Source organism: Haemaphysalis longicornis, unplaced genomic scaffold, assembly GCF_048455015.1.
Source record: "Haemaphysalis longicornis isolate Haplotype H1 unplaced genomic scaffold, Haemaphysalis longicornis Haplotype H1 scaffold_75, whole genome shotgun sequence".
Classification (NCBI taxonomy): Eukaryota; Metazoa; Arthropoda; class Arachnida; order Ixodida; family Ixodidae; genus Haemaphysalis; species Haemaphysalis longicornis.
The window spans coordinates 1,181,815-1,192,964 of record NW_027526434.1 but is presented as its reverse complement, the minus strand read 5'-3'; the positions used below and the strand labels follow the sequence as shown (position 1 = coordinate 1,192,964).

Sequence of the window (11,150 nt, the reverse complement as noted above, 5' to 3'; positions counted from 1 at the left end):
CATCTTTAAAAATATGGGTCTTTGCGGAGTACTGCAGTGTACCTAAGTAGGCTGCTGGTGATGATGTTTCTGAATAGTCGCTTGTTTTTATTATTGAGTCGACGCATTTTTCTGAGTGAACCACGGAGAGATATTAAGTGTTTTGATGATCATGAGTGGGGTATGTTGATCAATTAGATAAGAAAGAATATTTGTAAAATGTTACATCCAGTTATCTTGAAGTTAACATGACAAATGGCTGTCCAAAAACACTTCAGTTAAACCTGATTATTCAATGATATTTTCGTCTTGGGTTGGCTCGGGTATTACACCTTATACGCTTTTCATTGATTGGATTTTTGTTTAGCGAACCAGTTAAGTTTCCAGTAATTATGTCATAATCAGAAAGCCCATCGAGATGGGCTATATCAGCAAACAGATCAGGACTTGGAGTTAAAAGTACATCAAGAGTGTTCGCGCATGTGTTCGAGCGATTTGTTGGTTTATCGATAAAAAATTGAGTCAAGAATGAAGAAATTCCTGTGACTGAGTATCTGTAGATAAAACAGGCGATGTAGACCGTTGAATGCTTGAACAGTTGAAGTCGCGGAATATTATAAGAACCAAATAGTGAAAGTGTGCGTATATTCGAGCAACACCGCGAATAAATTTATTTTCGAACGTCGCATTCATGTCCAGGACAAAAAACACCAGCAATAAGGTCATTAGAACTAAGCTTCAACGAAATGAAAACGCCTTGGGAAATGAGTTGACAAGGAAGATTAGTGGAATGAATTCTTAACAAATTGAAATGAGCATCTTTTCTGACTGATATATTTGTCTGAACTACAAGAACACTATTATCCGAGACACTAACGTTGAACGATGTTTCCGCAATGTGCATTGATGGAGAACATGCCTCGATTTGCAAAAATAGCTGAAAACTTTTACAAAGAACACTTCCGGTATTAGTAGATTCATAGATACGAGTACATATTAGTGCAGATCCAGGCTACGCAGAACATGGCTGCAGCAATCCTCCTTTTGGGCATTCCTTCAAGCCTCTTCGTGACACACCCACACCGTCTGCAAGGCGCCGTCATGGCATCTCTCCCAGTAACAGAGAGAGGGTGGTGTGGTGGTGCTCAAGCGTGTACACACGAAAACCTCCACGTGGGCTGGGCAGATGAGGACGAGCGGAGAGTGATTTCAAAAGTGACGTTAGTGATTCAGCGGAACACACGATAAGGTCTAGTGTAGCGAGAAAGGAGTTTGTAGAGAATCCCACGGGACTCCACAGCAAGACCAATGAACCAGGCTGGAACTGGGTGTCGGTATGGCTGTGTTCGTAAAGAGACGTCAGGTAGGCTTTGGAGATCGAACGATCTGACGAGCGAGATCCGTCAAGGCGTCGCTTGTGTGCTCGCTAGATGAAGCGGTGGTAGTCCATATCGGTGTATCCAAGCGTAAAACAGGCTCTCTTCCAAATAGCATGCACAAGCGAACGTAACCGGCAGCTTCATGGCAGGAGCAATTGAAGGCGATGGAAACAAAGGGTATGGCAGCATCCAAAGCTCGGTATTTGGTGTGAACGTGCGTAGAAATCCTGTTGCTCAAGGTGCGGCTTAATCGATCTCTAAGGCCAGTTCGTTTTTGGGTGGTATGGTGTAATCAATTTGTATTCACTGGAGGAGGACCGAAGGGCGTCGGCAACGATATTAGACAAGAAATTCCGTCCCCGATCGACAGAGAGCTAGCGAGGTGCCCCATGACGTATAATGACATCACCAAGAAGGAAGTCGGCGACGTCAGTTGCGCAGCCTATGGGAAGGGCCCGCATAGTGTCGCATCGTGTTGGTCAACCTGGGGAAACGAAAACGAAAATGCACTTTTTGCCAGTCGTGAATGAAGTAAAAGGACCCAGGAAATCCACACTCGCGCGCAAAAATGGTTAATGGGGAAACACTTCACCATCTTCCCATGGGGAGAACCCTGAGGAGGATGCGAAGTAGCAGTGGGGGTTGGTTGGTGTGTAAGTAGAGTTGAAGTAAGTAGTGTGAGTAGAGTCGGTGTGTGGTGTTAGAGTAAAGAGGCGCGTGGGTAGGGGCAGGAGGAGAATGGAGGAGAGACGCACATGCGCAGTGGAGTAGCCCGCAGCGCGTGTGCAGACCTGGTTTATACGGCTGTGAGGAGGAGAATGAAGGAGAGACGCGCATACGCAGCGGAGGTGTGGACGGAGCAACAACAAGGGAGGGAACAAGCTCGACCATAACCATCCTACGGGAAGATGGTGTAATTTTATTGGAGGGGGCGTGTTAAAGTGGCGAGGCATCAAGAGAGAGAGAGAGAGAGAGAGAGAGAGAGAGAGAGAGAGAGAGAGAGAGAGAGAGAGAGAGAGAGAGAGAGAGAGAGACGTTGTACGTGGTAGGAGTTTGTCCTTATTTAGGCATTATCATGATTATGTTCAACGTAGGTGACGTCAAGCTGTGGTTGGCGTTCCTATGACCACCTTATGGTCTGTGAAATGTAAAGTCAAGGGCTGTTGTAGTGGATGAACCCTAAAGTTGGTGAAGATGAGGTCGATGCACGCTCCCCGAATGGTTGGGGGCTGCTTGTTATTACGGCCCGCCGAGACTCGCCGAAACATGCCGGCGCCGAATTTTCTAAGAAGAAAATTCGGAAATCATGTAAACACTGTCTAAACTGACGCAAGTAAGGGGCCACACGGCTCTTCCATTGCAGCAGTTGTCGACTTCAAAGGCTCCCCACTAGACTACGCCACCCTTAGAAAACAGGACACTGATGAAGCCGAAACCAGTGCTGTTCTGATGGCTATCAGATGTGGGGAAGCAAATTACAGGAGCTTAAACATCATCACGGACGCGACAAGAGCCATCAAAAACATCACTGCCGGAGTAATACCCATTGGCTCTAAACATATCATCCCAAGGGAGCTGAACCGTGTACACAACATTACATGGTGCCCTGCGCACGAAGGCTTGGAAGGAAACGAGAGCGCTGACTCGCTTGCCACAAGTCTCACGAACCGCAGCGACGAGGACCACTCCTACGCCCTTCCATCATACCAATCCTACGGAGAACATCTTAAAAGAAAAGGACTTGAAAGGAGAACACTATCCGGTCCTCACACGGCACTAAATGCCCACAATGCGCAAACACTGAGAAGAATGCAAACTAACACAATCCCACACAAATCACAGCTAGCGCGTATGTTCCCAGACAGTTTTAGTGAGGACTGTTATCAATGCAATGAAAAAGCCACCTTTTTCCACACCATATGGAATTGCCCAGTTATATGTCAAACAGAGAACAATACACTTCATTCACTAGAAACTTGGGAGGCGACTCTGGCCAGCGAGGCCTTGGAAGGCCAGCGCCAGCTGATCGACAGGGCCTGGGCGGGGGAAAAGCTTCTGGGGCCCTGGAAAGAAGACTCCACCCAAGTTTCTCCCGTTAATCCCTTCCCCTACCTCAAAAACGTTTTACTGAAGTGAACTGCCGACGACGATGAAACGTCGAAGGCACGTGAAGCGTGCTCGTCTCCTGCCGGCCCAGGAAGACACCGGCAGCACTGTCGCTCCACGATCAATTAAAGGGTAAGACACCACCGGGCGTTCAGCAAGCCGAGCATGCGCAGTGGGGGTGTGGATGGCGCAACAACAACAACAAGGGAGGGACCATGAGATGCTTCGCATCTAATATGAAGCGGATGCAGGACAGCGTGCGATTGAGTTGGAACTGTTCATCCTTGGCGCTGGTCGCACTCTAGTGAAATGTCCTATCCCCGAGAGAGAGAGAGAGAAAATGACATTTATTTGTGTCCGGCGTGCAGGGGCGGGTCAGGCCACGCAGGGCTTCACCGCCCCCTATCGGGAGGCTAGACCTCGGGGAACTCTAGGCCAGTGCTCCAGCTTTGGCTACTTGGCGAGCCCGCTTCCTCCCGCTAGGGGATGGAGGGTCTCCCGTTCGCGCCTGCTGGGCAAGGGTGTCCTCGAGCCGCTGGACGGCGATGAGCTGTTCCTTCGGGTTGGAGGAACTAACGTAGTCCACCATGTCCGGTGGCAGTGGGTCCGACACTGCACTGTAGTCACTCGCACCACACCCCCACATAATGTGGGCCAGAGTTGTAGGTTCGTCCGCGCACACACTGCACAGCACTTCCCCGTAGAGTTCGGGACACATGTGTCGAGCCAGGGCCGGTGTGAGGACTGTTCTCGTCTGCAATTGTCGTAGCAGCACCCCCTCTCTTCTGTTCAATCTTCGGTGGGGCGGGGGTAGTTGCGCCCTTTCCATTCTATGCCAGGCCAGGACCTCGCTGTAGTTGAGAATGGGCTCCATGTCAGGGGCGCTCTCCACCGCAATCCGAGAGGCGAGGCGGTGGGGCGCCGCACGGCGCGCGAGCTCTTGTGCGACGGCGTCCGCCTTCTCGTTGTGGTTGGCAACACCCCAGCGATGGGTCCTACATGAGCCGGGAACCACCTTGTGTGCGTTGTGGTCTCTTTGTGCTTGGGGAGGATGCGGGCTGCCACCATTCCCACCTTGCCTCTGGAGTAGTTGGTGATTGCCATTTGCGAGTCGCTCAGTACCGTTCGGGACTCGTCGCCGCCGCACAGAGCTAGGGCGATAGCGGCCTCTTCCCCCTGCTCGGCATTGGTGGCTTGGAGGCTGCACGCGTTGACTGTGTTTCCGTCCGCAGCGCGAATTACCACTGCCACGAAGTGCTGTGGTCTTTCCGGCATCTGAGCGACGTCGACGTACATAGCCGTGCGGTCGTTTTCGTAGGTCTCGGCCAGCGCTCTGGCCCTGGCCTGTCTGCGCTCTTTGTCCCTCTGCGGATGCATGTTGCGCGGGAGCGGCGAGATCACCAGCTGTCTACTAATGATAGCCGGCAGCTTTTTTCTTTGCATGTTAGCCTCTTCTTCTTCTCTAGTTGTTGTCGGGCTGAGCCCCGCACGCTGTAGAACCTTCTGGCCAGTCCTGTTGTTCTGTAGTCGTTGTATCTGCGCTGTACGCTGAGCCTCGCATATCTCTTCGAGAGTATTATGGACTCCCAAGGACGCCAAGGCCTGGTTGCTAGTACATGGCAGGAGTCCAAGGGCCGTTCTGTATGCTTTCCTTATGGCTGCGTTAATCCTATCCCGCTCGTACTGCAGCCATCGGTGGAAAGAGCCCACGTACGATACGTGGCTCACCACAAACGACTGCAGTAGTCGCAGGAGGTTGGCTTCCCGCATGCCGTCACGCCGCGTCGAAATTCTCTTTATGAGGCGGGTGGTGATGCCTATTATCGTTAGCAGCTTTTCGAGCGCCGTGTGATTACCGTTGCCTGCGTCCATGAGTAAGCCTAATACTCTGATGGTATTGTGTGTTGTGTTGTGTTTTATGGCGCATAGCAACTAAGGCTATCATGCGCCAAACAAAAGGTTTTGTGTTTTTTGTGGATAATAACCGATTGCTTTATCTTGTTATAGCTTGTTTAGAAGTGTAGCTTCTTTTAAAAAACTAAAGACAGAGGGAAGTTTGACAACAGCATTCTCTCCTAGAAGTAGGCTGGGGTGAAATGGAATTTGCTCGCTGTAGAACAGCCTAAAATGTTTTTTCCTCAAGGCCTCAAATTTCGTACATGAGAATAAGATGTGATTTACTCTAAGTTCCTGGTCACAATCTTCACATCTCGGTTTGTCTTGTTTCATAAGAAGAAAGTTATGTGTAAGATGTGTGTGTCCAATGCGGAGACGGCATAAAATCACTTCTTTGAGGCGTTCTTCATGTCTGCTTGATTCCCACTCTTCTATCGTGGGTTTAACCAGGTGGAGTTTGTTGTCGATTTCCTTATCCCATGAGGACTGCCAAGTTTCCCTCAGTTTGCTCTGTATAAATTTCATGCAGTCGCTGTGAGGAATCTGTACTGTCTCTATTGTTCCGTTACCCGCCTGTGCGGCACATGCGTAGGCTCTCTCATTTCCTTTGATTCCCACATGGCTAGGGACCCAGCACAACTTAATTTCCTGTCCTTGTGTTGTGATTGTTACCAAATTGTGTATTATTTCTCCTAGTAGAGGTTGAGCTGCATTTTTGTATTGCACTGCTGTGACTGCGCTGAGAGAGTCTGTATATATAATACTGCGTTTAATTTTATTCCTCATTATCCTTTCTACCGCCACAGCAATGGCATAACATTCAGCTGTGTAAACCGAAGCGCACTGGGGTAGCCTGATCACCTTTTCCCATTTCCCTTGCACTACTGCACTCCCAACATAGCATGATGTTTTGGAACCGTCTGTGTAAAATGAGGTGTAATCTTTGTATTTTTCGTTTAGTGCCAAACATTCCTGCAAAATATGTTCTTGCGGTGTCTGCTTTTTTTGAAGGCGTGTTAGTGTGAAGTCACATGTTGTAGGAAAACTATACCAAGGGGGTAGTTGGTTCTGTCTATGGGAAATTTGAGGTAATGTGTGCAGCGTAGTGAATTCTTGGCATCTCTCTTCAAACCGAAGAAGCAATGGTCTGATAGCTTGGGGTTTATTATTGAACAGTGTTCTAGATGGGCATTTTGTAACTATGGGGTAACACAGATGTTTCGGCAGTGAACGGATCTTTAGTACGTATGAGCATGTGAGCATTGTTCTTCTATATGTGAGTGGCGGTTCATTTGTTTCTACGTAGAGGCTGTTTATTGGGGATGTCCTATACGCCCCAGACGAGAGACGTAAACCTAAATTGTGAACGGGATCCAATCGTTTCAAGTAGGACTGTCTCGCGGAGCCATAAACAATGCTACCATAGTCTAGGCAGGAGCGAACAACGGAGCGATAAACTTGTAGAAGGCATGATCTGTCGGAACCCCAGTGTTTCCGTGACAGAACCTTAAGTATATTTAGAGCTCGCGAAGCTTTCTTTTTAAGCATATTGATGTGGGGCAGGAAAGTGAGTTTTTTGTCGAACATTATGCCTAGAAATTTATGTTCGTTTTGTATGGGTAAGTCGGTTTCCTTGAGGTGTAGGGTCGGATTGGTCTGTAAGCCTCTTTTGAGAGAGAAGAGAATAGCCACTGTTTTGCGTGCTGAAAACTGGAAACCATTTCTGTCTGCCCATGTTGTCAGTTTGTTTATAGTCAACTGTACTTGTCTCTCGCATGTTGCTACATTGGAAGATGTACAAGCAATTTGAAGATCATCAACATAGACAGAGTACATAATCGACTTCGGAATTATTTTGCATATGGAGTTCATTTTTACAACGAACAGTGTTGTGCTTAGAATACACCCTTGAGGGACCCCGTTCTCCTGTACAAATGTTCTCGAGAGGGTTGAGCCCAGGCGTACTTGAAACGAACGGTTTGCCATGAAATCATTCAGGCAATTCAACATTCTTCCACGGATGCCTAACTCTACTAAATCCCGCATTATTCCAAACCTCCACGTAGTGTCATAAGCCTTCTCCAGATCAAAAAAGACAGCAAGACAGTGTTGTTTGTGTATGAATGCTTCTCGTACGGTATTTTCGAGGCGGACAAGATGATCAGTTGTTGAGCACGCCTTTTTAAACCCGCACTGGTGAATGTCAAAAAGTTCGTTTGATTGTAGTACAAAACTTAGCCTGGTATTCACGACAAGTTCAAAAGTTTTGGCTAGACAGCTGGTGAGGGCTATTGGTCTATAACTACTTTGGGAGGTTGGCGGCTTTCCGGGTTTGAGTAAAGCTACAATGAATGCTTTTTTCCAGGCTACCGGCATCCTTCCCGATACCCAAACTTTATTAAAAAACTTCAGAAGTACTTCTACAGAAGGACCCGAAAGATGTGCGAGCATTTCATAATGTATATCATCTGGGCCGGGTGCAGTCTGCTTACCGGCCGATAGAGCTCTCTTCAATTCTTGGAGCGTTATTAAACTATTATAAGGTTCGTTTATACCACCGTGTGTTGGAAGTTTTTGTTTCTCTACAGTGTGTTTGTATTTTAAAAATGCTTCTGCATAATGCACAGAACTGGAGACGCTGGAGAAATGTTCACCCAGTATATCCGCCTGCTCTTCTAGGCTACTTTGTACACCAGGTGCTGTTAGAAGAGGAACTGTAAAAGGGGAGTACGTGCCATTGAGTTTCCGAACTTGCTCCCACATTTTTTTTTATGTGACTGAGCTGTTTATAGACGAGACGTAATTTTTCCATGAATGTTTCTCGGCATTCCGCCGAATGTATCGGGCTTTAGCTCGTTTCCTTTTAAACTCTAATAAATTTTCTTGCGTTGGATATCTTCGCAAGACTCCCCATGCTTTGTTTTGCTGCTTTTTGGCTTCCTTACACTCTTGTGTCCACCATACTTTGTTGTTTTGTCTCACCATTCCCGAGGACTGTGGAATAGCTAAGCGTGCAGCCTTAAGAATGCAAGATGTAAACCTTTCATTCAATTCGTCGATGCTCAGTGTGTCCGAAAAAACTTGGTCTAAAGTAGCTTCGGAAGTAAAAAGACCCCAGTCGGCAAACTGAAGTTTCCACCTGCGTGGTTTTGTCGGGATAATGGTTGGTGATGATGATGTTACGCTAATGATTACAGGTAGATGATCGCTCCCGTATGGGTTATCAATGACATCCCACTTACTATCGCTAAAAACACTCGGTGAACTAAAGGATAAATCTATGCAGCTCATTTTGCCTGAGCTTGGAGAGCAGTATGTAGGTTTGCCGGTGTTTAAAAGACAAACATTATTGGATAAAATAAAATCCTCTAAAATCTGCCCCCTTGCGTCAGTTTTTTCGCTCCCCCAAAAAGAAGAGTGGGCATTAAAATCGCCAACTATTAAAAAAGGCTCCGGTAGTTGGTTTACCAAGTCTTCAAAATCTTGCAGTGTTACTGTGAGGTGTGGTTCAATGTACACGCAGCACACTGTAATTGTTTTAAATGCAAGCAGGGTGACCGCCACTGCTTCTAGCCTAGTTTTAAGTTTGTCTTCTCGAGTTGCTATGCCATTTTGGACAATTATTGCCACTCCGCCCGAGAGCCTACTCGCCTGCTCTCGGTCGCAGCGAAAGACCTGGTAACCTTTGAGTATATTATGGTGTTTAGGACCTAAGTTTGTTTCCTGAACACAAACGGCTACAGGAGAGTGTGTGGCGAAGATGTCTTTGATGTCATTTAAATTATTTAAAAGTCCTCTGCAATTCCAGTGGACAATGAATGCCATGCTGCTTTTTTTGGTGGGGTGAAAACTAGGTTTTCGGTCCTGTGATTCGGGGCTTGTTTCTCTTTATGTTGTCTAGGGAGTTCCGCCGCCCATCCGACGTAGAGGGCGCAGAACCTCCTTCAGATGTGTCCATCGTCTCTTCGGAGACGCTGGAGGTTCGTGCAGAACGCACGTGTGTCGAACTGTTTGACCTCACCGTGTGGGGTGAGGCCTTGGAGACTGCCGAACCAGGGGTCCGTGCAGCCCGCTTCGGAGGTGGTGGCGCAGCGCTAGCTGCTTCCACCGGGGGCGCGGGGTGCCTTGCTGGAACATCACTCTGTGTGGCTTCAGCAAGCGCCGAAGACCGCTGTGATGCTGCGCCCTGTTGCACCACAACGGAGTAGGGTCGCGTATGCGCCGAGGAGAGTCGCCTCCGTGCTTCGCGAAATGTCAGGTTCTCTGTTACTTTGAGTGTTATTATCTCTTTTTCTTTTTTCCATGCAGGGCAAACACGTGAGTACGCTGCGTGGTTGCCCTCACAGTTTACACAAAGATATGTTTGGGCTTGACAGTTTTCAGGAGGGTGTTCATGAGAGGCACATTTCGCACATGTCTGTTGGCCCCGGCAGTTCAATGAGCCGTGGCCATAGCGTTGGCATTTGTAGCATCGCCGTGGGTTGGGGATGTAGGGTCGAAGTTTCATTTTGGTATAGCCCACCTCCACAGATTCTGGAAGGATGCTTGATGCAAAGGTGAGGACGATATGCCTTGTCTGAATTTCTTTGTTTTCTCTTTTGATTTTGATACGGTAGACATTTGTCACATTTTGTTCCTTCAGACCTTCTAGAAGCTCTTCCTCGGACACATACTTTAGGTCGTCATCTGAGATGACTCCGCGGACTGTATTTAGTGATCGGTGCTCACTGACAGTTACAGGAATTTTTCCGAAAGAAGTTAACGCTGAGAGCTTGTCGAGCTGATGTTTGTAAAGTACTTCGAGTAGAAGGTCTCCATTTGCAAGCTTCTTGATCTTATAGCCTTCCCCAATGGTGGCAGTTAGGGTCTTTGCGACTAGAAATGGCGATACAAGTCGGGCAGTCTTCTCTTCGTCACTGCTGTGTATTACGTGGAAGCGTGGAAAGTTGGCAACGTTCTTCGTGAAAAACTGGGCGGTTGCATCGGTGCCTCCTCTTTTACGAGAGGGATCAGATGGGCGAAAAAAGGAAGCCATAAATTGAAAAAACTGTTCGGCCATGGTGCCAGCCACCCACCATGGAGCCCAACAAGGGGACGGGACATGAACTCGTGAGCAAGTCATGCCTACGCCAGCTGTACACCGCGACTATAACCAAATATGGCTGAACACAGGGTTGTCCGCCACACAAGGTTAACCCTAGCCGCCAGGAAAAAAGGAAACTGAGAAAGAACGAGACGACAGGAAAGTTGTTAGAGAGAAGATAGGAAAGTGAAAGGTTGAAGGGGAGGACAGGAAAAGGCGACTGCCGATTCCCCCCGGGCGGGTCAGACCGGAGGTGCCGTCTACGAGAAGCGGAGGCCAAAGTGGTGTGTTGCCTTCGCCAAGGGGCCTTAAAGGTCCAAGCACTCGGCGTCGGCTCAACCACCAGGACCCTCTTTTCCCCGGTCACGGCGCTGCCACGTACGGCTAGATGTGGGTGCTCGGGGTCCGTGGTGTCGCACAGTACACGCAAACATCTGCTTTAGCAGATGCCCCCTGCGGGGACTCTGATGGTATTGACGTGCGGGATGGTGGTTCCGTCTTTGGTGTAGAGGCTGATGTTTCTGTGTGCTTCTTGTTCTCCCTTCTTTCTTCGGTGGCCGGAGGGTAGTATGATCAACAGCTCCGATTTTTGAGGTGAGCAGTGTAGCCCCGTGCCGTGGAGGCTGGTTTCGACGGTATGTTTTGCCTGCTGCAACGTCTCCTCGATGTGTCCGTCCGAGCCTCCTGTTACCCACAGCGTCAGGTCG

General features: G+C 48.5%; 1 protein-coding gene across 1 annotated transcript; it reads right to left on the bottom strand.

The window, feature by feature from the left end:
- Nucleotides 1–3,894: 3,894 nt before the first annotated feature.
- On the bottom strand, nucleotides 3,895–10,818 carry LOC144148066 (uncharacterized). Its single transcript, XM_077679662.1, has 3 exons — nucleotides 9,469–10,818; nucleotides 4,539–4,829; nucleotides 3,895–4,422 (listed from the first exon to the last, which is right to left on the bottom strand). The coding sequence occupies exons 1-3, from the start codon at nucleotides 10,480–10,482 to the stop codon at nucleotides 3,895–3,897; spliced, it is 1,833 nt and encodes a 610-aa protein (XP_077535788.1). The 5' UTR covers nucleotides 10,483–10,818.
- Nucleotides 10,819–11,150: the final 332 nt, after the last annotated feature.

Bases quoted from the DNA above. Each gene is read 5' to 3' on its own strand.
- LOC144148066 (XM_077679662.1), bottom strand. From the start codon at position 10,482: ATGACTTGCTCACGAGTTCATGTCCCGTCCCCTTGTTGGGCTCCATGG. The intron at 4,830-9,468 runs GTGGAAGCAGCT...ATGCATCCGCAG, and splicing joins CAAGGCACCCCGCGCCCCCG to AGGGACAAAGAGCGCAGACA. The intron at 4,423-4,538 runs GTGGGAATGGTG...CACAACGAGAAG, and splicing joins CCAACTACTCCAGAGGCAAG to GCGGACGCCGTCGCACAAGA.